Genomic DNA, 25546 nt, shown 5'->3' with positions numbered 1-25546 from the left:
CCCAGATCCTGCTTGCTGCTTTTTAGCCCTGTCTTCCCTGTTCTGTGCTCGGTGAAGAGTGAGTTGCTGTCATCTCCTCCCTGAGACCTGCCTCAGCCATTCTCTTCCCACTCATCTCTGTGAGGCCTTGGACAAAGCCCCGGGGCCTCAGTTTCCCCTCGTGGGAGTTGGCATATGAATTGGGTGGAAGTAAGATGCCAGAAGACACCTGAGTTCAAACCCCGGTTCTGCCTCTCACCAGCTGGATGACCTTGGACAGAATACTGTATTCTCTGTGCCTCAGTTTTCCTATCTATAAAATAGAGTTAGCACTGACCTATCTGGGAAAGGGGTGTTGTGAAGGTTATGGGTAACCGTGGACCAGACCCAGCGGCTGGCGTGGTGGAGGGCGCTATTCAGTATTCCACAGGCCTGCTCACTTCCAAGGGCCCTCAGCCTGCTGGGGGCGGGGGGTTGTCCCAGCAATGAGACCTCTGCCCATGAGGGCAAGAGCCGAGATGGAGGGTGAGGGAGGACAGAAGCCCCAGCGAGCTTGTTGGGGAAGGGGGGGCATTATAGGGAAGAGGGGTGTGGGCAAGGGATGGTAGAAGAAAGAGCATCCCTTGCAGAAGGTACAGCTGGAGCAAAGGCTGGGCAGGGGCAGGGGGCAGCTCTGGGGAGGGGAAGCTTGCTGGCAGGGCCGGGGGCTTTGTGTGGGGGGCCTCGGGCTGTAGGAGATGAGACAGAGGGTCAGGAAGGACTTCAAAGGCCACAGCAAGGAGAGAGCCTCTGTGCACCATGGCCACAGGGCCCCCTGTGAGCTCTGGCCACTAGACAGCAGCTGAGTGGACAGACTGTAGGGGAAATAGCGTGAGAGACCTCAATGAAAAAGCTCGGCCTGAGAGCAAAGTGTGGGCAGGAGTGTCCTCCAGACAGAGAAAGAGGAAACCCCAGCCTGGCTGGACAGAGCTGGCTCCTCTGTGTCCATTCTACAGAGGGGGAAATTGAGGCTCAGAGGTGTGGAAGAGCCAGTCCAAAGCGCTTTCCGTCTCTCGGGCTGCATCAGTCCGCAGTTGCACCCCCAGAATGGGCTGCCTGCTTAAGGCAGGAGTGGAGCGAAGACCTGGAGCCCCTGGAGGTCAAGGCCAGGCTTGAAACACCCCTCCCCCCGGGGCCAGACCAGGGCCTGGCCTCCAGCAAGCCTGAATGAGTGAATGAACATGTGAATGAATGAATGAATGGGTGATGGAGACGTGCGCCCAAAACTTCAGGCTCCCCCTGCTAGTGTCCCCAAATCCTACTCAGGGAAGCCCACATGACCGCTCCTGCCTCGGTGATTCCGTGCTCTCTCGGGCACAGAGGGAAGGCAAGCCTGGGGAAGGTGCATCCCAGGCAAATTCAGAGGCAGGATGGCACCCGGCACGCCCGGGGCCAGCAGAGAGAGACGGGCCAGAGCCACGGGGGCACAGGTGTCACTCTGGGGGCAATGAGCCACTGTGCTGGGGGTGCAGGGCCGCCTGGGGAAATGCTTCTGAAATAGTAGCCTCAGAGGTGGAGCCTGGGGCTGAGGGTCAGGGGGGCCCCCAGGCTGGGCCAGGCAGTGTGGGCTCGAAGCCTCGGGCAGGGCCCCTTGGAGGATGTGCTGGGCGGCCCTGGGAGGCCGGGGCTGGGGTTGAACTGTAGCCAAGAAATAAGTACAGTCTGGGCACCAGGGCCGTGGCATTCTCGGAGCTCTTTCCTCATTCCTGGCCCTGTGGGAGTAGCCGGACCCTGGCGTTCCGCTGCAGCCGCCACCGCGGATTTGCTTACCGTCTTGTGGGGAGCAGGGGCCCCCTGCCAACCACCCCCCAACCCCCCGGCCCAGGCCTGGCTCAGGCCCCACAAAGCCTGTTGACCCCCGAGTCCTGGCCCCGGCCACCTCCGGCTGCCACATGGGGAAACTGAGGTCTTCTCGGGGGGGGGGGGGGCGCACCACAGGCTGCCGTGCCCCGGGTTGGGGGGCGGGAGGGACAGGACTTGGACTCCAGACCCAGGGCGCTCTCCTGTCTCCCCCTGGAGGGGCGCGTCCTCCTCCAAAAGCCCACCTGGTGGCCCCTCCGCAGGGATCTGGGTCTGGGGCCAGGCTCTGTGGGTACCCAGGCAGACGGGGGCTGTTTGATCAGCGGTTCTGCCTGATGCCAGGCTGCTGGGACAGCGGGCAGTGGCCAAACCGGCCCCACCGCATGCCTTCCGGCCCTCAGCAGGAATGCCATTCATCCTCCCTGCTCACACGGTTAGTTACCGCGGGCGGAGGCCGGGCCCCTGGGGAGAAGCAGCAAGGCCTGGTGGCCAGCCAGGGGCCGCTGAGCTCCCAGGGACCTTGGACTGCCTTCCCACACCTGGAGAGGGCCAGGAGCACCCCAGGGGGACACTGGAGTCAAAACCCACCAGATACCACTGGACAGACCTGCGGGGACCCTGGGGACAGACCCCTCCTGGGGTCGGAAGGGGAAGGAGGCACCGAGGGAGTCAGATGGGCCCAGGGCCTCCTGGCTGCGGGTCACCCACCCCCAGGCCCCCGCTTCTCCTGAGAGCAGCACACAGCCCCCCAGCCCGAGTCGGCTCGGCACCGGGCCCCGGCCCTCCTGTCCCTGCGGCCTGACCCAGGCTGTCTAGGGAGGCCTGAGTCTGTGTCCAGCTCTCACCAGTGGCCCTTGCCAGATGCGGACAGGCTAAAGGTTCCTGGAGGGTTCGGCACGACAAGCCCCTCCCCTCGCACGGCGCCAGCCCAGCCCACACAGAGGGTCGAGGGAGTCAGAAGCGGGGGCCGCATGCGGGCTGACGGGGAGCGGGGCTCGTCCTCGGTGGGCAGCTCAGGCGTCTCCCCACCCCCGGAGCAAGAGCTGCAGAGACTCCGCACACTCACTTCTCTGATTCCAGCTTTATTGGAGCCGAGCGCTCCCCTCGCGGGGAGGCCAGACACAGCCCATCAGAACCCCCGCGGCTCTCCTGAAGTGAGGGCACTGCGGAGACACGCAGGACCTCGGCCACCACCGTCCCTTCCTGGGCCACGCTGACACCCCACCCCCACCCAAGGGAAGGGCTGCTGCTGACAGACTGCTAGGGGACGGCGGGGTCTCGGTGGCAGCAGCTCGTAGCCGAGGGACAGTGCTCATGACTTGGTGGCATCAGGGGCCCCAAGGGTCCAAGGGTCTGTTTCAAGCAGAAGGAGGAGCCTGGCTCGGGGACAGCGCGGCCATCCCCCCTGCCCCCCAGTACCCAGTGTAGGTCACAATAATTTAAAAGACACTATAGACATTTCGACGCTATATAACAATATAAGTTAACCAGGTTCCTTGGCAGAAGATGCTAGGCCTGTGGACTCGGGGGTGTCCTGGGACCTGGGATGGGGGGGAAGGGGACTGGGGGGCATTCACAGTGGCCTGGAAGCTCCCAGGACAGCCGCTGTTGGTGGAGCATCCTGGCATCATCGGGGCAGGCAGGGTGGACGCCAGGGCCAGGGCCCAGGGTCACTCACCCCAGGCTAATGTCCGGCCCACTTGGCTGGTCAGTAGCCTGAAGACACATTTCCACGGGTTTCTGCGAGAAAACACCCTAAATTCAGAGCAGGGACAAGTGCATGGGCAGTGGTGCGCCAGAAGCAGGTGCACACCAGCCTTTCTGGGCCCGGACAAGTTGTGCCTCAGTCTCCCCAAGGTGGGTGGGAATATTGCCAGAGGACACGTCCAGTGCCAAGTCCCCAGCCCCCAATCTCTCCCTACCCCACACACAGTTTAAAACCAAGCAGGACCCCTTTCCATGCCCGTCTCCCAGGTTTCGGGGTGATTCGGACCTCAAGGGAGGGTCTGCGTGGTACGGGGACCACGGGGGAGTGTCTGGAGGGCAGGCATCTGCTGGCACAGCAGGTGGGAACCCAGCGGAGCAACGCCCTATCCGAGTTTTCTCAGCATCGGGGCCAGGGCGAAAGGACCAGGACCGGGCAAGAAGACCACAGGAGAAACTCTCAAAGGCACCTCGAGGCGGGGCGTGGACCCCAGTGAGGCTGGCAGCGGGGGGAAGAGCGCGGCCAGATTTTTCAAGGCCTGGGGGCTGCCCCTCACCCTGGGCATCCCCAGAACGCGTCCTTCAGGGTCAGGAAGCCTGAGCCAAGGCGGGAGCCTCCACTCACGGCCTTAGGGTCTCTGGCTAGTGCTTGAGCCATTCTGGGCCTCAGTGTCCCCATCTGTCAAATAAGGCAAACACCCCTGAACTATCCCCCTTCCCACCAGCTTGCCCCGGCACAGTGCTGTCCTGGGGGTCCGGCTGGTTCCAGGGTGGGAGGGGGCTCTGTAAACTAGGGGGTGTCAGGCTGGCAGGGGACCGGAAGGGCAACAGCATTAGGGAGGGGATGCAGCACCCCTGGAACCTGACGTGGGTGACATCTCGATGTGCTAGAGCTGATTTTCAAAAGAAGGAAAGAAAGGGCCAGAGGTCCCTGTCCGTGGCTCTGCTCAGAGGCCATCTTGGCCATGTCAGCCACCAAGCCCCTGCCCAGCTCACATGGGGACCACATGCACCGCCACCTCCCCAGGGACAGGGCCATACACGGGGATGCTCCCGGGGGTACCCAGGGGCCAGAAGAGGAAGCAGAGGGCAGCAAGGGGATGAGCTAACACAGAGTATGGAGTTAGGACCGGCTATGCCTTAGTGCTAAAATCCTCTTCTGATACTAAGAAAACATAAATAATTTTTGTCAGCATTTGCCCAAACCGCCCTGGAGCCCAGTGACTGAGGCGGCCTGGGACAGTCTTCCCGTGTCCATACCACCAGGCAGGGGAGGACACTCAGAGTCTTGTCGCTTTGCTTTCCGGGGTATGTGGGTGTCCTTGGGGTTCACTCTCCCGGAGAAAAGAAAAGAAATTCACTGGGCCCCTCGGGGACACTCATGCCATTGGCCTCACCCTCTGGGCCAGGTGATGGGCACTGTTCTGCCACGGGAGGGGACAGGAATGGCAGGAGGGAGCCCCTGGGGGGCAAGGAGAGGGTGACCGGCCCTGGGGGAGCTCTGCCGCACCCGCCCGCCCGCGGAGCTCCCACCTTCTCCACCCACCTCTGCCCGCGGGCCCTGCCGGGAGCACAAGTGCAAAACGCCGCGGGCGGGGCCGCGGGGCGGGGGGGCGGGGCCGAGGGGCGGGGAGGAGCCGCTCACTTGCAGGTGAAGACCTCGGTGCGCTCGCTGCACGTGTTGCACTTGACGAAGCAGCACCAGTGGAACTTGCAGTTGCACTGCCAGACCTTGGTGTACTGGTGGGTGTTGTAGCCGCGGCCGCAGCACATGGTGTCGCAGCCATCCGCGCCGGGCGAGGTGCGGTTGCACAGGCGGCCCTGGGTGCCCACGCTGCCCGTGGCCGCGTCCTCCTCGCAGTAGTTGGGCGACTTCTCGATGTACACCAGGTCCGTCTCCATGGGCTTCTGGTAGCTGCGCAGCTGCTTGATGCGCAGGAAGGTGGGCTGCCGCAGGCGGCTGGCCCGCACCACCTCCACCTGCACCGCCACGTTGTACTTCTCCTTGAGCAGGTGGCCCACCTCGCGGAACTTGGGCAGCGTGGTCCAGCACGTCTTGGTGGTGCACGAGCCTGACACGCCGTGGCACTTGCACTCCAGCTTCATGCGCTCCTCCAGGACCTGCGGGCCACGAGGCAGGCTCAGTGTGGGTGGAGGGCCGGGGCCTCCCCACTCCCTCCCACCCTGGCCTCCTCCAGACCTGGACCCGGCTCCCCACCTCCTGCTGTGTGACCACACGGTCAGTGTTTCCTCCTCCCAGAGCCTCAGTCTCCTCATCCATTAAATGGGGCTACTGACCATAGGTCCCTACCGCATAGGGCCTTGTGAGGGTCCAGTGAGAATATTCAGAACTCGGCAGAGCATGGCGTACATTTATCAAATGTGTTTCACTAAATTCTTACGGGAGCTGCAGGTCAATGCACTGATGAGGAAACTGAGGCTCAGGGGGCCGTGGGACTCCCTGCCAGTCACAGAGCGGCAGGTGGAGAAGTTGGTGCATGCACCCATCCAGGCTGGAGGAGGCACCTCTCGTTGGTACCAGGTCCAGCAACAGCAGGTGCTTAATAAGTGTGGATCCCCCACCCCTGTCTCTTCCACTACGCACCCTCGTGCCTGGTGTAGGCCGTGGCATGCAGTCGGCGCTTAATAAGTGGCCGTTCAGTGAAAGCCTGGCACGCACACGGAGCTCTGTACACCTTTGCTGAAGGACAGAGTGGGGGCGGGCGGGAGGTGAGTGCATGGATCAGTGAGACCCGGGCGTGCTGTCTGCTGGGAAGCCGCCCTCCGACCAGTGTTGTTCTTTCTCTCCCGCTCCCCGAGGGCCCGTGATGGGTGCAGCCGTGTTTTCCTTGGGCCTCCCTCCTTGGCCCTGGAAAGCCAATTCCCAGAGCCAGCCCTGACCCCAGGCACTCATTTACCCGGATCGAAAAGGCCCTGCCAGCCAGGCCTGATTAAAGATGGGGAATCATTAGCTGCCGCCCCACGACTGCACAAGGGCCATTTGTCAGCTGTCCGGGCTCCCGCTGGCCTCATTGTGACAGCCCAGCCCTACAGGGTCTTGGCCACCCTCTGCCCCCTGGTCCAGAACCCCAGCCCTGACCCTCAGTGAATGAATGAATGAATGAACAAATGAAAGAAAGAGAGAAACATCCACGGTGTCGGCTACTGCCCACTCACTTTCCCTGCCCTGACCACATGGGGCCCTGGACCAAGGCGAGGAACCCCGGGGCTCACGGTCCAGGTGGGAAACAGGAGGAAACTGACACACAAAGCAGCAAAGTGCAGGGGCTGTGAGAGGGGGAGGCTGCCTAGGGTGGGGGGCTTCCTGGAGTAGGTGGTGCCTGTACTAGGTGTTGATGGAGGAGTAGGAGCTCATGAGACAAAGAGGAGGGGTGAGCCAGGAGGGGTACAGCGCAAGCAAGGAAGGGAAGATTCGGCCCAAGTGAACATGACGTGAGGCTGGTGGCCTGGAGTTTGGGGGGGTGAGGCTCTCTGCTCCTGTGTGGATGGTGTTCTGGGGTGGAGCCAGGAGAAGCTGGGGAAGAGGGAGGAGGAAGGAGAGGGAAGGGTGATGCTCCAGCATGGGAGGGCCGAGGCGGGGCGGGCCCCAGTACCCAGAGGAGGGGAAGGGGCCAGGTTTGCGGAATATTCAGAACTGGAATTGCAGGGCTTGGTGACTGTGCCGTGGGGTGTTTGGGTGGAAGGCACTGGCCAGAAGTTGGGTCTGGGGGTCTGGGTGTCTGGGTGAAGGGTGGGACCTCCACCCCGGAAAAGTATATCTGGACCTCTTCTCTGCGTCCTGCCCCTCCCCCGTCTCCCCTTCATCCCATTCAGACCTCTCCTTTCCCTCCTTCAACCCCGCCCCATGTTCATCTTTGCTTGGACCATCCCCTTCCCCCAAAAGCCCCTCCCTCCATTAATCTACCCTTCAAGGCTGGGAAGCTTCCCCTGCCCTGGCCACACTGCCTGCCGTGATGCCCCCGGGCCAGGAGCTGACCAGATTCATAGCCCTCTCAGAGCCCCCAGCCTGGGGAGCAGCTCACCCCACCCCAGGCTGCTGACCCAGGAGGTGCCTCCTCAGACAGGTGGCGACGGCCAGAGACCTGGCAGGGGTGTCCAGGCTAGCATTTGTGCAGGCCAGGTGGTCCAGGCTTAACTGCCATCGGTATGCCCACTTCGGCTGCTGAACAACTGCCCCACACCTCGCTCTGCCACCTGCCCCGAGCCCCTTCCCTCCACCCCTTCCCTCCACGTTCAGATCCTGTGTGGCCAGATCCTGTGTGACAGTCAGCAGATGAAGCCGATTGGGCAGCTGTTTGCAGAGCAAGGGGCTGAAGCCTCGCTTGGCTGGGTCCCCTGGGCCTGAGCCTCTCCTGGGACGTGATCACAGGATTCAAGAATGTGCTGTTTCAGTCTCCAGTGCCCTCACGATAAGAGCGACAGTGACGGTGGCGCCAGTCCCGCTGCCCCAGGAGACCACCTGGGAGGGTGCAGAGTGACCCACCCTGCCTAGAGGAGCTGGCGGCAGAGCAGGGCCCCTCCCCTGGGCCTCACCCCTGCCCCACCACCCTAGGTAGTGGAGGGGGTGGATGGGGGAGCTCCAGAAAAGGGCTGACCGGGATTCTTTACAGAATAAGGGATGGCCCACACTCTGGGGACAGTGCTTAGTTACTGTCAAGTTCGGGGGAGTCACAGGGTTGATGGACCGTAGTCCTGAGGGAGCCCTGAGTTGAGCAGGTCTCCACGCTCAGCTTGTCCAGCCCTGGCCCACCAGGGAGGCGGTGGGCCATGTGCCGGTCTGGGGTGGGCTAAAAGAGTGTCCCCCCCAAATTCATGTCCACTCAGAACCTCAGAAGGTGACCTTATTTGGAGATAGGAACTTTGCAGATGTAAGTAAGACTCGAGATGAGATCGTCCTGGTTCAGGGTGGGCCCTAAGTCCAAGGACACGTGTCCTTATAAGAGACAGAAGAGGAGGGAACACAGACACAGAGGAGGGGCCCTGTGAAGACAGAGGCAGAGACTGGATGATGCGGCCACAAGCCAAGGAGCACCTGGGGCCACCAGGAGCTGGAAGAGGCAGGAAGGGTCTTTCCCTGGAGCCTTGGTGGGAGCTCGGCCCTGCCGACACCTTGATTTAGGCCCTCTGGCTCTATGAGAGAACCAATTTCTCTTGCTCTAAGCCACGCAGTTTGGGGGACTTCGCTGTGGCATCATCAGCTTCCTCTCCACGTGACTTGCTGAACTCCGTGGCCCTGAGGGGGCGGGGGGGTGGGCCTGGCCTCTCTATAATGGGGCCAGGGTGCCCCAGCACTGGGATGACCAGTGAAGGTCTGGACTCAGTTCTCTAGGAAGCCTCAAAAGCCACACCCACCCCCCCTACCACCATGATCAGCCCCCGGGGACACTGTGTGGCCACCACCGTTGGCCTCTTCCAAGGGCTCAGACCACACACACGCTGCGTAGCCCCACAGGGTCGAGGCTGTTGGAGAGGCAGTGGGGGAGGGGCACAAGGTGCATTACACCCACTGTGCGGATGGGAAGACTGACTCAGCAGAAGGACCAGGCCAGCCAGGGCCTCACAGACAGCTGGGGATAGCGCTGGCAGGAGAATCCCGGCTGCTGACCACTTTAGAGGCCTTTCCTGGGGCTGCCCTGTCCCTGACGGGCCCTCGCACTGCCCATCTGCTCTCCCCGCCCCTGACAATCTCCTTCTCCTCAGTTCATGGCTTCCCGGTTCATGGCTTCACCCCAGTCCAAAACCCCCACCATGCTGACCCTCTTCCATCCTCATCCCCCTGAGCAGGACCGGGCCCCTTCACCAGCCTCCTTGTTGTCATGCCTCCTGTCTCCCTGGGGCCCCAATCCTGCCAGCCTCCATTTCCCTTATGTCTTTTCATCACCTGTCAATTGGCAGGACCCCCTCCCACCCACCCCCTGCTGCCACCGAGTCCCCATATGTAAAATGGAGACAGTGAGACCGTCCTCCCAGGGGTGTGGGAAAGCCCCTGCTCAAGACCTAAGCCACCGCAGAGGCTCAAAGGCTGGTTCAGTTGAGAGTTCAGACACACCTCCTCCTCCAGGGAGCCCTCCTGGTGCCTCCATGTAAGTGAATCGCTCCTTCCTCTGCCCTCCCAGACCCAGATCACTGTTTGCCTGTGCCTAGAGAATGGGGCCTACGTGCTGTCTGTGAGCTCCTTGGAAACAAAGGCTGTCACTCATTTCTTCATTCATGTGTTCATCTGACAATAATTTAATAACCACCTGCTGCATGGCAACCTCTGCATCTACAGGATGAAGTCAAACCCTGGGCCTGGCGTTCAAGGCCCATTGTGGGCCGGTCCCTGCTTACTTCTCAGGCCCTGTGTCACCACCCCTCGTGCTCCCACCAGCCGGAACCATCTGCAGTACCCCCTCCCCCACCCCTCCCCCACTCCCACCCCTCACAAGTGCCAGCTCCTTCTGCCTCTGCTCTTCTCGGCTCCGGTACGTCCTTCAAGGCCTCACGTGGACACCACTGCCTCCCGGAAGCTACTGCTACCCCTCCCTCAGGTCCCTGGGCTCTCACTGTTTCTGGGTGCGGCCCCTGCTCCCCTCATGTGGACCCATTTGGAGCTGTGGGAGCTCCCACGGCCAAGGCTATGTCTCACTCCTCCCTGCACCCAGCATAACACCTGGCACACAGAAGGGGCAGCGAGAGTGAATGAGCTCAGCTCTGGGCCCTGGGGCAGAGGGCATTTTCAACTCTTTGCCTGGAAAGGCAAGTCGTCCCTAGCCTGCAGAGCCCCTCAGGCCCTGGCGCCCTGGGTGCAGCCCCCCGGGCTGCAGAGCCAGACCCAGAGGCGTTCCGCTTGGCTGGCTACCCTATCTCGGGCCATCTTGCCGCCATGGCGGCCGCTCCTCCCAGCCCAGTATCTGGGGCCCTCATCTCCCAGGGGCGGGGCTGGACTCGCCCTGACTTCTTCCCCAGTGCGTCCCGGCTTGAATGTCCTCGGTTATCACCCACCACTCTGCGTCCCGCACCACGCATGAAGCTGGCTGCCCAAGAGCCCCCAGCTCAGTTTCTGCCCTTCCGTTCCTGCTTCCTGGGAACACCCCTTCCTCCAGTCTCTCACAGCAATTTGAGCCAAAGGCCGCCTCCTCCGGGAAGCCTTTCCTCGTATATTGGCATGACCCCTCTAAGAGCAGGGCAGGGACATGGACTGTGGCCCAGGGGCCTCCCCTCACCCTTGGGTCCCAGGCCAGGCCCGGCTCTCGCCTTGTGTGCAAACAGGGTCCCTGTCTCACCCCTACCGCCCTCCAGCTGGGGGCCGCGGGCATCACTTCACTCCCAGCCTCAGTTTTCAAACCTCTGTAATGGGAACAGTAAGGCCCACCTCTTCGGGCCGCTGGGACGGACAGAAGTGACGGCCTGTGCTCAGCACTACCCACCCCGCACTTTCAGGGTTCAGTTCACCAACTCCCCCCGCTAGGAGAGGAGCGCAAAGCTCCGAGAGGTCCACACCGTCCCTGGGTAACGCGGCCGTCACGCCTGACCCAGGCCTGCCCGCCCCGCACCGCCCCGCCCACTGCTCGCCCCGCCCCGCCCAGTGCCCGCCCAGTGCCCGCCCTACCTTCCTGCCCGCCTCATTGTTGTGCAGGTTCATGAGGCGCCTCGCGTTTTTCTTGATCTCGCGGGCGTCCACGAAGCGCCGGGAGAAGTCGATGCCGTAGCGCACGTCGGCGGAGCAGCCGCCCCACTTCCAGCCCTCGGCCTGGTTGTAGTAGCCCTGCTTCTCGCGGTCGCACCCGCAGTTGCTCAGGTTGCCCTGGCTGCAGGCGGCGGTGACGGCGTGAGCCACGCCGGCTGCGGTGATGGCGTATGTGAAGGCGGCCTCACGGCTCCCTGCGGGGAGGGGACGGGTGCGGACGGTGAAGCCGCGCAGGTCCCGGCCCGGTGGGCTCAGGGGACCCAGTGCTGGGCCCTGGTCCTGTTGCCGGCCGGCTGTGTGACCCTGGGCTCAGCCCTTAGCCTCTCTGAGCTTCTCACTCAGCAAAGTGGGGCTGCTAGAACCCCTCGATGCATGCCACGGCCCTGCCACCAGCATGTAAGACACTTCTCTTCCTGTCCCGAAAGCCTGGGCTGGAGGGGCCCAGTTTCCTCCTGGGAGACAGCAGTGGGGGGTCGCCTGGGAGGGGATGTTTGGGGTCTGTGCCTCTGTCAGCCTCCCAGCGCTGCTCGTCATGAATCAGCCACTTGTGCTGATCCTTTTTGGGGGCACCCACCGTGCCAACCAGGAGCCAGACAGACTTGCCCCAGCTCAGAGCGGCACCAGGGCCCTTTGCTGCCGTCTGTCTGTCTCTCTCTCTAACCACCCACTGTCACCCCATCACCAGGCCCTGGCCTCCTGAATCTCCCTTCTCCTCCAACACCCCTGCCTGCTTCAGGGGCCTCTGAACTGCCACACTCGGGTGCCGGTCCTCCCGACCTCCCTCACCCGCCAGCCACCCTCCAGGCAGGCACAAAGTGCAGCTCTGCACCGCCCCCCCACACTTTCCCTCCCTCTCCTCTGCCTGAGCTGAGAAGGGAAGGCCTGCCGTCCAAGCCTGAAGTCCATGTCCAGCTGGACCCCCAGCCCCCTCTCCCCATCCGCCACCCAGAACAACTCAAATCCGGTGCTGCGCACATGCTCCTGGAGGGTTCGTGGTCTTTTCGGTGTAATTTCCTCCCCCTTCATGCCCAAATTTTAACAACTTTCCAAGGCCAGTTCCAATGCCTCCTCCAGGCAGCCTTCCCAGACCACCAGCCAGAAGGGAGCCCGGGCTGCCCTATCTCCCTCAGTGGCAGGTCTGACGCTCTCATTGCTCTCGACACTGTCCTCCTGGTTAGCCCTACCACTGGGACTTGCCAGCTCCACACGGGTCAAAGGCCCCTCAGATGAGCGGATCCAGCTCTCATTCTTTATTTTCCACAGCCCCCAGCCTGTGCATCCTGCCGTCCTGGCCCCAGTCTCTTGAGCCCTTCTCACCTTGCCCACGAGCACAGAGGCTCCCTGCGGGCCACGGCCGGCTCTGTGTGGTCCCCAGCACCTGCCACTATGGGTACAGAGCTCAGTGATGTCACCTGGACCAAAGCCGAGCTCTGCTGAGCGGGAATCGCAGTGCCCTCAGCAATAGCGAGGTGTGGCCGCTGGAAACCCACCACCCCAACCTTGCACAAGCCCTGTGTTTGTGCCCCGCGAGCAGCAGCGTGCCCCTCTGTGTGCTTGGTGCCGTCCCTATTGTTGGGGGCTGGCGTCATCCCCCCAGACTGAGAGAGGGTGGAGGGTCAAGTTAGGCCCATTCCACAAACATCCATTGAGCACCAGCTGCATGCCCAGCCCTGTGCTGGGCGCTGACTATGTGCTCTGGGGTCCACCTCCTCACCCACCAACCAGCTGAGGGGGGCTCACCTAGATGGGGTCCCTGTTCCCCTGGGGGGCTTACCCTCAGGGAGGTCCCTGTCTCCAGGGTGGAGGGGCCCACCCTGGGTGGGGGGTCCCTGTCCCCGGGTGGTCTTCATCCTCAGTGAGTTCCTCTACCCTGGGGGTCTCACCCTCGGTGGGGTCCCTGTTCCCTGGGGGCCTCATTTATCTGGGGTCCCTGTTCCTGGGGTTTCTCCCATTCAGGATGAGAAGCAGGGTGAGATCTTCTGGTCGCAGGGGCCCAGGGCAGAGGAGGCTTTGGTTGGCCTCTGCTGTCTCGGAGGGGGCCATAGCTTCCTGGAAACTTCCATCCTCTGAGAAGAGCTGACGGGAAGGTGGTGTCGGGCATCCCTTCCTCCCCAGAAAGATCAGGGTCTGCAAAGGGCACAGGGCGGCACTGCCCTCCCAGGGCCTTGCTGGACATCCACCCCCTCCTCCTGGGTGGGCCCTTCCTGCCCACACTTCCCACCTCCCGCGCGGGGACCGCTCTGCTGCCACCGCTCTGTAAGAAGCCTCTCTCAGCACAGTGAGTGGCTCTTGGAGGATCACCGAGGAGCCCTGGTCCCTGCACCGTCCAGGCCACCAGCCGGGAGCACCAGATAGACACAGGGACAGGGAGAGGATGGTGCGAAGTGGGTTACTGAACTCCTCGCTGTTGGTTTGGTGTCACCCAAGCCCAGCAGGGCCTGCGACAAGCTTGCGCACGGGCGGGGGAGCAGCGGTGAACTCGTGGGGGGATTCCAGGAGAGAAGGGGACCACAGTGCTCTGCGAGGAGGGGCACAGGGAACCATGGAACCTCCAAGAATGCCCTGACCTGCCTCTCTAAGGGGGGGTGGGGGGTGGAGTCAGGGAAGGCTTCCTGCAGGAGGTGACATCTTAAATCTTACCAAGAAGTATGAGTTAACTCCCCATGAGTGCGTGAGAGTGTGTGTACGTGATGTGTGTGACTGAGTACACGGTGTCTGAGTATGTGAGCGTGTGAGTGTATAGTTGTGTGGCGCGTAGGTAGTAGGTGCGCACTCCTGGTGCACACAGAGCAGGAGCAGAGGTGCAGAGGTGTGAAACGGCTTTCTGTTGCTGGCGCAAGTCTGAGATCAAGAGCAATAAGAAAAGAGGTGGCCGAGGTCCCAGGGAGCCAGCTTGTGGGTGGCCAGAGATGTCCCATGAAGCAGAGGGCACTTTCTGTGCAGGTGCTGCGGCAAGAGGCTGTAGGATTTGGATCTTGGAGCTCACTCTGGCTACACGAGGGGTGGGGTCCTGGAACTGTTTAGAAAGTGGATTAGCAGAGCTGCGCTTCTCTCCTCCTCATGCCATTACTCACCTGCTGTCACAGCACCAGCACCCCTCTAACCCTTAACACGTGTTCTCATCGAACTGTCCCGACAGTCGTGCAAGGCAGGTTTCATCCTTATTCCCATCTCACAGGAGAGGACACTGAGGCACACAGAAGTTATGAGACCAGGTGTTAGGGGCTGAAGCAGGACTCGAACCCAGGCAGTGGAATCAAAGCCCAGCGAGGCAGACGGAGGGACTCGGGGCCTGGGGCGCAGGTCACCGGAGGCCATCCTGCCCCCAGCTTGGCCCCTGTGCAGCTCAGTGACCTTGGGCAGGAGGAGGCAGGAGAAGAGGTGTGCACAGCCCCCTTGCGGAGGAGATGCTGCACTTGGACAATCTGTGGACCCCAGGCGTGCAGTGGCGGCGGGGCGCTCGCGGCAGGGGAACGCTGGCTGGGAGCTCTGGGGAGGTAGAGCTAGCCTCAGAGTGGGCGTGTCACAAGCTAGGCGCCCAGCAAGGGGTTAGAAATCTCCACCAGTTGTGTAATCAAACCAAGAGGCCAGGCCAACGGCGTTAAAGGTGCCACAACCAAGCCCTGCCTAAGCGAGCACGGTGTGGCGTGCCCTCGGAGGCCCTGGACCCGCCGCTGCCCGTGACCCTCTTCTTCCCCAAACGCTTTCCCTCCCTGTCAGCAGCCAGATGGGGGACTCCCACGTCCTCCATCCTAACGCCCCCAAGCAGGCCAGCAGGCGCCCAGGCCAGGCCGGTGTGTTTAGAGGGCATTTCACAGAACCCTCCCTCCCAGCCTTTCTGCTCCCGCCTGGTTTCTGCCCGAGCTCAGCTCAGACCCGGTTACTCATCAGTTACTCACCGGGCTGCCGCTCCCACTAATTCCTTTTTTATTTGCTTTTAATGAGCCAAACCCTCTCATCTCACCATGGAGACAAGGGGGAGGCAAGCAGTGAGAGAGCTGTAGTCTAGGGAGAACCGAGGAGGATGAGGTGGGGTCCCGGATGGAGGGGTTCCCACGCGCCCGCACGCTGCACATGCACCTTATTTAATGCTCACGACAGCCCCGTGGCCCCATGTCACAGACCTGGATGCTTCGTTACTTGCCCCAGGTCACGGAGTGCCTGACATGGAGGGAGGAGACAGGCCCCTCCCCAAATCACCACTGGGGCCGGCTTGGAATCCCTGGCGTGTCGCCTGCGTGTCCTCCAGCGTGAGAAGGAGCCAGTGCATAGATTTAGAAAGAAGCCCCTTGAACCCGTGCGCCTTGGCCAGCAAACATCGATGGCTCCCCAAGCCTCAGAGATGCCCTCAAGCCCTGGAAGCCTGACCCCAGCCGTCCCACCCACCACTCCATCAAGCCCCACTTGGCCAAGTCCAACAGCTGGTCCACACCACTGTTCTGGAATCGGAGCAGCCTGGTTCCCTGCTGCCTGCCCTGGTGGACGCCGGCCCCCTCTTTGCTGGGAACCCTGCCTGTGTGCCCATGTGTCTGCAGCTCACCCAGGCTCTGGACGCAGCTGGGAGGCCCCCTGCTCCCGGAAGCCCCACTGGGGTGAGGGCCCTCCTCTGGGCTCCTGCCAGGTGCCCGCGGGCTGCAGGGGTGGTGGTGGTAGGATCCATGTCTGATTCTCCCAGGTACGCCCACCCTGCAGCATTATTCCCTGAGTCTTCATGTGAGCAGGGCTGGGGCTGGACGCACTACATTCATCACCTTCTTTTATCTCCACGACCACCCACGGAATAGATCCTCTTGATGCGACCTGTCTCGCAGGTGGGAACACTGAGCCTCAAAGGCGGGAAGTGATTTGCTCCAGGCAGTAGCAGTAATGGCCATCTGAGCACAGCGGCTGCTCCAGATCTGTCTGGTGATGAGGGTGGGGAGTTGGGTGAAGGCACCCAGCGTGGATGGTCTGTTTGGGGCCAGCAGCTGTCCTGGGGGTACACTTCGGACTTGGGAGGCCCGGGGGCCCCTCTTGGGATCCAGAGCCGTCCCAGCGTGGTTCTGTACCCTCAGACACCAGAGCCAGCAGCGGGGTCCTGCAGTCTGCGTGTGGCACCTGACAGGTCAAGGTGGGCTCCATTAGCCATGCGGGGCCCCCGGCCCGAGGTTTCGGGAAAGCAGAGAGGGAGGTACGGGGAGACTCAGGGAGAAGCAGGCAAGAAAGCCTTGGACTTGCATTCTCACACCTGCTGTGCGGCCCCAGGCAAGTCACAAACCCTCTCTGAGCCTGTGTCCCCATTTGCCCTACGGCCCCAGGAGCAGCTCTAAGAGCAAACAGGACAAATGGGCATCACCCTCAGCATCCCCAAGTACTGAGCGGGCCAGGGAAGACCAGGTACAGTGCAGGGCTCCAGGACAGGCCCAGGCACCTCTCCGTGCGGTCCAGAGCCTCCTCCCCGTCAGCCTGCCCAGCTGCCCCCTCCACGCCTATTCTGGATGAATCCAGAACAGCCGAGCCCTCAGGGACCACTGCCCCATGGGTAAACTGAGGCTCTGGCCACTCAGGGGCCATCCAGCTCTGCTCTCTCTTTGCTCTTGGTTATTCAAACTTAACCGCCCCCCACTGCCCTGCTCCGTGCCTGCCAGACCTGACTCCCAGGGAAAGGGGGTCTTCCTGGGTCAGCAGGGCCTAGCCCACCCGGCCGTCCCCTCACCCTGACCCCGATGAGGATGCTGGGGACCAGGCAGATCTTTGTGAGCAGTTGCTGGAGGGGACAGATGTGGCTCCTGGGTCATGCGGGGGCCTGGGCAGAACAGAGGTCCCCTCACGCTCCCAGGGCAGAGCTGGGGGCTGTGCCCGCCCTCCCCAGGCCCCAGGCACACACACCCCCTCCTCAGTGTCCACTCAAAGCCACTGCCACTTCCTAGCATCCCGAGGGGCCTGGCACACTGTCTTTAGAAAGCCACAAAAAGCCCTGATTGAGCTCATAATGACCTGATTAACTGCAGGCCTGGGGAGGCAAGGTGAGAAAGGCACTTGGAGCCCTCTGAGAAGGGGAGCTGGGGATCCGGAACCTAGGGGCTGGGAGGGCCTCGGGGACCATCCAGTGCTACGCTACAAGGAGTCTGAGGCCCAGAGAGGGGCAGCACGCTGCCCAAGGTCACACAGTGGCTCAGGAAGTGGGGGAGCCCAGACCTGACATTCCGGAATGACTGAGGTGAGGTCAAAGCCCCAGAGAAGGGGCTCAGAGTCTGAGACCTCGAGTTCAAGTCCAGACCCTAAAATTGGCCAGTTGGGTGACCTTGGACCAATCAAGGGGCCTTTCTATGTCTCTATGTCCCCACTTTGCAAAATAAGGATAACTGCTCTGATACGGCCAAGTCGCCGTGTCAGAGGACCCACGCGTGGTCCCGGGAGGGCAGGCCTGGCCCCAGCACACAGAGGGTCGCTGGCCTGAGCTTCATGCCCACACGTGTGGGACACACCACACATGGGCTCTCCGTGGGTGTACACAGGTTTAGGCATCCATGCGTGTGTACCTCTGCACGTGTCCCCATGCCCGTGTCCCTGGGCATATGCCTGGACTTACGTTTGCACAAATGCAGTTCCTATAAGTGTGAGCAAGTGTGTGCTCCTGTGCTCGTGGCCAACACAGCTCAGGTCTGTCAAACCCTGCCTCTCTGCCAACCTGTACTTGCCCCTCTTTGAAAAAACACAGCATTTTCTACAATTCAGTGATAAAAAGGCAAACAACCCAGTTTAAAATGGGCAAAGGATCCGAATAGACATTTCTCCAAAGAAGGTATAAAAATGTCCGTTAAGCACAAAAAAAGATGCTCAACGTCATTAGCCATCAAGGAAATGCAGATCAAAGCCACGATGAGACAGCACTTCACACCCACTAGGATGGCTAAAATAAAAAGAGAGACACTAACAAGTGCTGACGAGGACGTGGAGAAATCAGAACCTTCATGCACTGCTGGCGGGAATGGAAAATGGTGCAGCCACTATGGAAACCGTTTGGAGGTTCCTCAAAATGTTAAATACAGAGTTACTATTAACATTTAACCCCGCAATTCCTCTCCTAGCTATGTACCCAAGAGAAATGAACACACGTGTCCACACGACAACTTGTATGTGAATACTCATAGCAGCATGATTCACAATAGCCAAAAGGAGGAAACAACCCAAATGTCCAGCAGCGGATGAATGGACAAAGAAATTGTGGTCTCTCCACACAATGAAACACTATTCAGCCATATAAAGGAACGAAGTACTGACACAGGCTACGACATGGATGAACCTTGAAAACATGATGTTCAGTGAAAGGTGCCAGACACAAAAGCCACGTGGTGTATGATTCCATTGATATGAAATGTCCAGAATAGGTAAATCCACAGAGATAGAAAGCAGATGAGTGTTGCCAAGGGCGAGGGGGATTGGAGGATGATCGCTAAGGGTTTCTTTTTGGAGTGATGAAAATGTTCTAAAATTGACTATGGTGATGGTTGCACAACCTATGACTACACTAAAAACCAGTGAATAGTACACTTTAAATGCCTGAATTGTACTGTATATGAGTTATATCTCAATAAAGCTGTTATAAAAACATACAGCATCTGATGGTTTTAGGGGATTGCATACAACCTGTCCTACTCGATTTAAACCCTCACAGGGGCCCCACCTCACAGTGAGGATGCTTGGCTCAAAGGAGGCAGATGACTGGCCCAAGGTCTCATGGCAGGCTGACCACAGAGCTGGGATCTGACCCAGGACCCCAGAGTCCATGCTCAGACCACTCCCCCCGCACCCACCAGAACAGGGAAACCACACAGTCTGTCTCCCCCCTCACTGACCAGGTCTGAGACCCAGGCTTGCATGTGTCACGCCTGGGCACCCTACTCCATCTCTCACCCTTCCCTCCCTCACTCCTCTGCTACCATCCCAGCACCAAGCATGGCCTGCCCTCCTGGCCAACCCCAGGGCCCCAGGGATGAGGCCCTCAGCCCCTATCCATCCCCAAGCCTACGGCCAAGCATACAGCAGGACAAGACTAACACATCACAGCCCAGGGGACTAGTGGACTTGGGAGGGGGTTCACAGGGAGTGCAGGCAGAGGTCCTCGGTCAGAACCACGGAGGGGACAGCAGGATGGGTGGCTGTAGGGAGGGACTTGGGTGGAGGATGACCAGTGCGGGCCCCTCTCAAGAAGGATGCCGAACCGCAACAAAGAGTAGCCCTGCTCGCTGCAACTAGAGAAAGCCCGCGTGCAGCAACGAAGACCCAACACAACCAAATTAATTAATTAATTAATTAATTAATTAATTAATTAATTAGAAAAAAATTTAAAAAAAAAAAGAAGAATTCCAAAGGTGAGTCCTAAATGACAAGAGGAATGAGCCATGCAAAGGCGCAGGGAACAGTGTTCAGGCAGAGGGAACAGCAATGCTAAGGCCACAGGGAGGGAATGAGCCACGTGTGTGTGGTTTGATGCAGGAGAGACAGCCACTCCATGGTGACTTTGGGAGCCCGTGGGGATGATATTAGATTTTATTCTATGAAGATGGAAAGCCCCTGGAGGGTGCTGCTGTGACCGACATTGGACATGGGACAGGGTGGGCGTCCCAAGTCCTTGGCCTGGCCAGTGGGACACTGCCAGCTGGTGAGCTCCCCCGCTCCTCTGAGACCCCCACCACCACCCCATTCAGACCTCAGGCTCCCAGGAACTTAGAAGGGGTGGGAGAATACCTCCCCCTGCCCACAGTTTACAGGTGGAGAGATGGAGGCCAGGGAGGCCAGGAGACACCCTAGGCCACACCAGCAGCTCCTGGGGTCCCCCAGCAGGGCAGTGCAGCACCCGTGTCCCAGCCTTGGCTCAGTCATGGGGCCTGGGCATGCACCCCCTGCCCGAGCTGCATCCCAGCACACACGGGGCGAGGTGGAGAGGCCGGGGGAGGGGGGAGGCAGGGGAGCCCAGAGATGCCTCGAGGCCCACCAGGCCCCAAATCCCCATTTGTGCACTTGAAGGGTCAGAAGCCCAGAGGCCCCGCCCCACCAGGCCCCCTGCCATCCTGACCTAGGATCCTGGCGGGGTGGGGGGCCTGGCCTGGACCAGCACCGGGGTGCGACCCGTGCTCTGCTGAGTGCCTGCTGGAGAGGCTGCTTTGCACCCCCGTGCCTGTTTCTGTACCTGCTAAAGGGAGGTGATAACATCACCCACCTCGCGGGGTCCAGCGCCGCGTGGGTGAGGCAGTGCACAGGGCACGGGAGCTGCTTTTATCACCCATCTCAGAGCGGCCTGGACCCTGGGCCTGGGATGGGCGAAGGCCTGCGCTGGCGCTGTGTGCGTGCACGTGCGTGTGCCCGTGTGTTGCCCTCTCCGTGTCCCTCTTGCTGTAGGTCTCTGTCTGTCCTTCCCTCTCAGCTTCTGCCTCTCTCTCTACGTCCCTCTGTCCCTCTCTGTCCCCCTGGCTCTCTCCGGCCCCGTCCCAGCCGCCGCCCCGGCTCGTCCCCGGCTGAGTCAGTGTCTCCACGCTAAGCTCTTCCCTGCCGTTGTCATAAACAGAGCACTGGAAACAGTCGTGCCAGGTCCGAACACGCCGGCACACCCGCGCCCGCGGCCTTTGTTCTGACCCAGCGGGGCCCTCACACCCGCAGCGGCCCTCCAGGGGGGTCGTGCTCCGGCTGGGCCCGGGGGGCCTGGCCCAGGGCCACGCGGCGAGGGGCAGCCAGGGCCCAGGGGTCTGCGTCCCCAGCTGGGCTGGCCTTCCAGGAGCTTCCACCCCTGCCCCGTGGCTCTGGGGAGGCTGGCAAGGCCTCTTCTGCGGCCGCTCTCCTTAGGGAGGTCAGCCCCGGGCAGCCTGCCCTCAGACCACTCCCTCCTTCGTCGGGCCCGCGGCAAAATCAGCCACTGCCTGTGAGGGGGGACGCGATGGAACCAGAGCCCCTTCCCCGCCCCCCCGCAGCTGCCCCCTGTCCCCACCAGCCGGTTCCCGGACCCCCGCCGGGGCACAGGGCTGAACCGTGGGTTCAGATCTCTAGTTCTCACCGGCGTGTGACCTTGGCCAAGACAGGCTTCTGTGGGCCTCAGTCTCCCCATCTATGCTGTGCGGACAGGGGAACCAGGAGCGAGTGGTGTTTGTGCAAGGGCCCAGCCTCAGCGCCCTTGGAAGGAATGGTGGTCCCACAGTGGCGGCAGGAGTGGTCCCAGGTGGAGGCGGACCGAAGTCTGGGCCAGGCCTTGCCCTTGGAGGCCGGGGGTGGAGGCCCGCCCACCTGGGATCTGTGTCCTGCTCGGTGGACCAGAGCCCGGCGTCCTGGACCCCTTGTCCGTGGAGCCTTGGGCAGATGTGCGTGCCAAGGAAGCAGAGGGTCTTCCTGCCCCTATTCTGAGGAGAGACGCCCCCCAAGTCCTGCTAGCGTTGGGGCCCCAGCCTCAGCCCTGGTGTGGGTGGGTAGACGGGGGCCCGGAGAATGGGAGGCCGTGCCCAGGGTCACACGGTGGGACCGCGGCAGCGTCCTCCCCCTCCCAGACCCCATCCCCCCCCCACAGTCTGTCCTGTCTGTCCGGGCCCTGCCAGTGAAGGTGGAAAATTCCCATCCTGGATGAGTTCCAGGCGGACCTAGAGGAGCCATGTGGAGGGATCAACCAGCGCCCAGCCTAAGCCCCCAGCTGCTCACCACTGGCAGGTCCAGAGCCTGGTCGCCCCGGAACCACTGCTCCCGGGAGCAAGCTGGCCTTCCGGTGCAGGGGGCCAGAGCCAGGGCCACCTGGAGCGACCAAGGCTCGTCACATCCTGAACCAGGAGTGGGCTTGGGGAGCCCTGCCTCCAGGAAAGTCTTTCTGATCCTGACATTCGAGGCCCCAGTTCTCCCTAGTGTCCTGGCTGCTTGGACCCCGAGCCTCGAGCCTCGACAATGTCTGTTCTGCTGCCTCAGGCTGGGCCCCCGGGACGGGGGTGGGGGTGGGGAGTGACCAGGACAGACAGGACGAAGCTGTGTGTCCCTCAGAGCTGGGGCCTGTGGGCCGAGAGGGCGTGCCCAGTGCGAGGCCGGGGCCCAGGCAGGCTTCCCAGTCCAGCCCCGTCGGCTCCGCCAGGGCGTCCTGGGTGCAAGGTTCTGAGAGCAGGGCTGGGTGGCCTTCACTCCACTGCCAGGGCCCTGCCCCTAGCCTGGCAGACAGCAGGCACTCGGAGCTTGCAGGCTGAGCAGTTACAGGGGCTGCCAAAGGGAGCCACCCTCACGCCCCTGCGCTGCCCCAGGAAGCAGCTGGTCAGTGACCCCCTGCTCTCAGCCGAGCTGGAGGACGGCGTCCTGGGAGAAGACGGTCAGACGTGGGTTCAAATGTCCGCTCTGCCCCTGACCAGGGTGACTCCGGGCAACTCCTGACCCCTCTGAGAGCAGTGCCACCAACAGAAGTCTCACACGAGCCACGCAGGTCATTTTAACTTTTCTAGTTGCCACATAAAGAAAAGTAAAGATAATTAGGTGAACTTAAATTTGGTAACATATTTTATTTAGCCAATATATCCAAATATTACCATTCCTACATCTTAATTTTAAAAGATCATTATAGAGCTATTTTACTTGCTTTTTTTCTCTCCAAGTCTTTGAAATCTGTCATGTATCTTACACTCAACGGCACGTCGCAGTTTGCACGCACCAGATTTCAAGTGCTCTCCTGCCCGCGGTGGCCTGTGCCCCCAGAGTGGACAGTGCAGCCTTCGTCCCTCCTGGGGACTCATGTGGGACCTCCCTGAGCCTGGTCTGCAAGCCCCGGGCAGGGGGCTGGGCAGGGGGCCGGGCATGCAGTAGGTGCACAGGGCCTGGGAGCTGCCCTTTCTCCCCCAAGGCCCCGGCCAGTGGCCGACCTGGAAGCCCCCAGACCCTCGCCTTTCAGACACTCGGAGGTAGGTCACTCTGCTCCCTCAGATTGTCCAGAAACTGATGGCCTTTGCTGAGCCCCTACTGCAGGCAGCCAGGAGGCTGAGGGCTTGCTCCCAACGCAAATCTCACCCACAGAACAAACGGGCGCCACGTGAGGCAGGATTAGGGGTGGCCCCTATGCCTGGTCATGTCCGAGCGGCACGTGATGGGCGGGACTCAGTGTTCCATGGCAGCTCGGGGTGGGTGGGGGCCCGAGTGCACGCAGCTGCAGCCCCCATGCCCTGTGCCAGTGGGTCCCAAGGGGCTGGGCTCAGGCAGAGATGGGGCAGTGGGAGGCAGGAGCCCCTCTCTGCTCAGACCCACCTGTGCCTTCCTGGCCTTCAAAGCGCTCACACCTCAGCCCACAGCCCTCCAGCCGTGACCCCTCCTGCCGCCTCCGGTCTCCCCACCTTCCCGTTTGCTCCAGACGCTCCCACAGTTCCTGGAAAATACCATCCACTTTCTGGCCTCTGGGCTTTGGCACATGCTGTTCCCTCCACCTGCAGCCCCCTTCCCTGCTCTCACCTTCAGGCTGGTCTGGGTCACTCTGATCCTCCCTCGGGTCTCAACGGACACATCACCCCACCAAGGAAGCCCTCGACAACAGTCCTCATTCCGTTATGGCGCCTGTTAGAAATGCCCTGCCTTGCTCGGGATCCCTGGGGGCCCTGAGTTTCTAACGGGTGTCCCTGGAATACGAGGTTCACCCCTGACTCTCACGTTTTCCCCGTCCTCCTCCCGCACCCCATGGAAGAAGACAGCTGAGTTGGGGACACATTCACGCACCCCACCCCCACAAGCTCATTTCCAAGTAACGGAAGAGACGGGTAGGAGCGGTCAGGGTGGCCCAGCCTCGCTCTGTAGGGGAGGAAATAGGCTTGGGTGGGCTCGGGTGGCCAGAGGGTGGAGGCCGCCAGGCATGAGGGGAGACCACGTTGGTGGAGGGAGGATTAGGGTGGGCCTCAACTCCCCAGAGGAAGCACAGCAACTGGCACCCAGAGGGCCCCAGGGCAAAGCCGGCACAGGGTCATCATAAGAAAGATCTATCTCATGTGGAGTAGTAATCTCCCCATCCCTGGAAGCATACAAGCAACAGCACCAGGTGCTGGGAGAGGAGTTGGAACTTTGCACAGGCGTTGATTTGCGCCTTTAAAGGGTTTGCCTTCAGCTCTCAAGATCTAGGCACGGCCCAAGGTCATAGGCAGGGCCTGAAGGGGGCCTGTCCCACCCACCCAGGCCATCCCCCCTCTCAGGGCCAATCATTAATTGGCACCGCTCGAGTGGCTGCCTGCCAGCCCATGGCCCGGCTCCGATCCCGTGCCCGGGGCACCTGCATGCCTCTTACATGGGCTGGCCTCGCTGCTCAGCCCGACTTCCTGCTTGTGACTCCCAGGAGTTGAGCCCTGGGAGAAGCAAGGGGCCTGCTCAGACCACCATCACGGCACGCAGAGGCACTCCTGCTGCCTGCGGGACTCAGCCCAGCTCAGCCTGCAGCCAGGGCCCTCCTGGCTGAGAGCTGGGCCTTCCTCGGAGGGCAGCGAGGAGCCAGGGAGGGCTTCAGGCTGGTCGGGAGACAGCCTGGGTGTTAGGAAGCCCACCCACCGGGGGCAGAGAGCAGAGAGAGCCTTAGGCAGGTGCTGAGCTGGTCCGGGGCTGACAGACCCGGGGGAATGAAGCACCAGGGTGTGACTTCAGCCCTGCTGTGGATGAGGAAGAGCCAGGAGGGGTGAAAAAAGGCGTTGCCCGGCCAGGCCAGCGGGGGAATCAGATGTGAATAAGCAGGCAGAGGGGAAGGGCCTCCCAGGGTGAGAAGCTGCAGGAGCAAAGTCCCACAGGAGGGAAGGGGCCCAGCAGGCTCGGGGAAGAGAAGGAAGTCAGCGATGGCTAAAGCTCTAGTTTCGAGAAGGGATGGAGGGAGGCAGGGGCTACTCAGATGCCAAGCTAGGAAGCTAACTTTATCCTGGGCACTAGGGAGCTACTGTAGGTTTTGGAGGAAGGGAGTGACATGGCATGGACGGGGCTGGGAAGGAGGCAGAGGGAGGAACTGACAGCTGCCAGAGGAGGGCCAGAGAGGCAGGCCCGCAGTGGCCATGGGGCAGAGCGGGGGGATGGACAGAGGAGACAACTCTAGGTTTCTGCTGGACGACTGGGTGGTGAGGCCAGCAGGGGAGGCTGAGGATGGAGATTTCAGCAGCAAGATGCTGAGTGTGTTGACCAGAGGCTCCCGTGGGTCAGCCGCGCCGAGTGGTCCACAGGGCGCGGCCATGATGGTCTTGACGCCGGGGGAGAGCTGATTGGGGCGGGGCTGGGAAGGAGCAACGAGAGGCTAGAGGAAGCCCAGGTGAGCTGGGGCCCAGCCAAGGAAGAGGGTCAGTCGGCCACACCAAGGTCACTAATGGCCAGGACAGGGGTGACTGGAGTGAGAAA

General features: G+C 61.5%; 1 protein-coding gene across 9 annotated transcripts in view; it reads right to left on the bottom strand.

Annotated features, from left to right (window-relative positions):
• The window catches only part of WNT7B (Wnt family member 7B), a 94087-nt gene that overhangs the window by 39243 nt on the left and 29298 nt on the right, over positions 1 to 25546 (bottom strand). For 4 of the 9 annotated variants that reach the window (XM_082422440.1, XM_082422441.1, XM_082422442.1 and 1 more), the window contains exons 3-4: positions 11135 to 11406; positions 5168 to 5643 (exon numbers count right to left, since the gene is read on the bottom strand). In XM_082422440.1, the coding sequence (XP_082278566.1) occupies positions 5168 to 5643; positions 11135 to 11406 (748 nt within the window). Of the gene's footprint in view, positions 1 to 2880; positions 5644 to 11134; positions 11407 to 25546 lie in introns of those variants that run through there. The other 5 variants (XM_082422446.1, XM_082422445.1, XM_082422443.1 and 2 more) reach the window with 4 other exon arrangements.

This window comes from Balaenoptera physalus, assembly GCF_965194825.1.
Source record: "Balaenoptera physalus genome assembly, chromosome: 13".
NCBI classification, from domain to species: domain Eukaryota; kingdom Metazoa; phylum Chordata; class Mammalia; order Artiodactyla; family Balaenopteridae; genus Balaenoptera; species Balaenoptera physalus.
The sequence above is the reverse complement of the archived record's forward strand: the minus strand, read 5'-3'. Positions and strand labels throughout refer to the sequence as shown.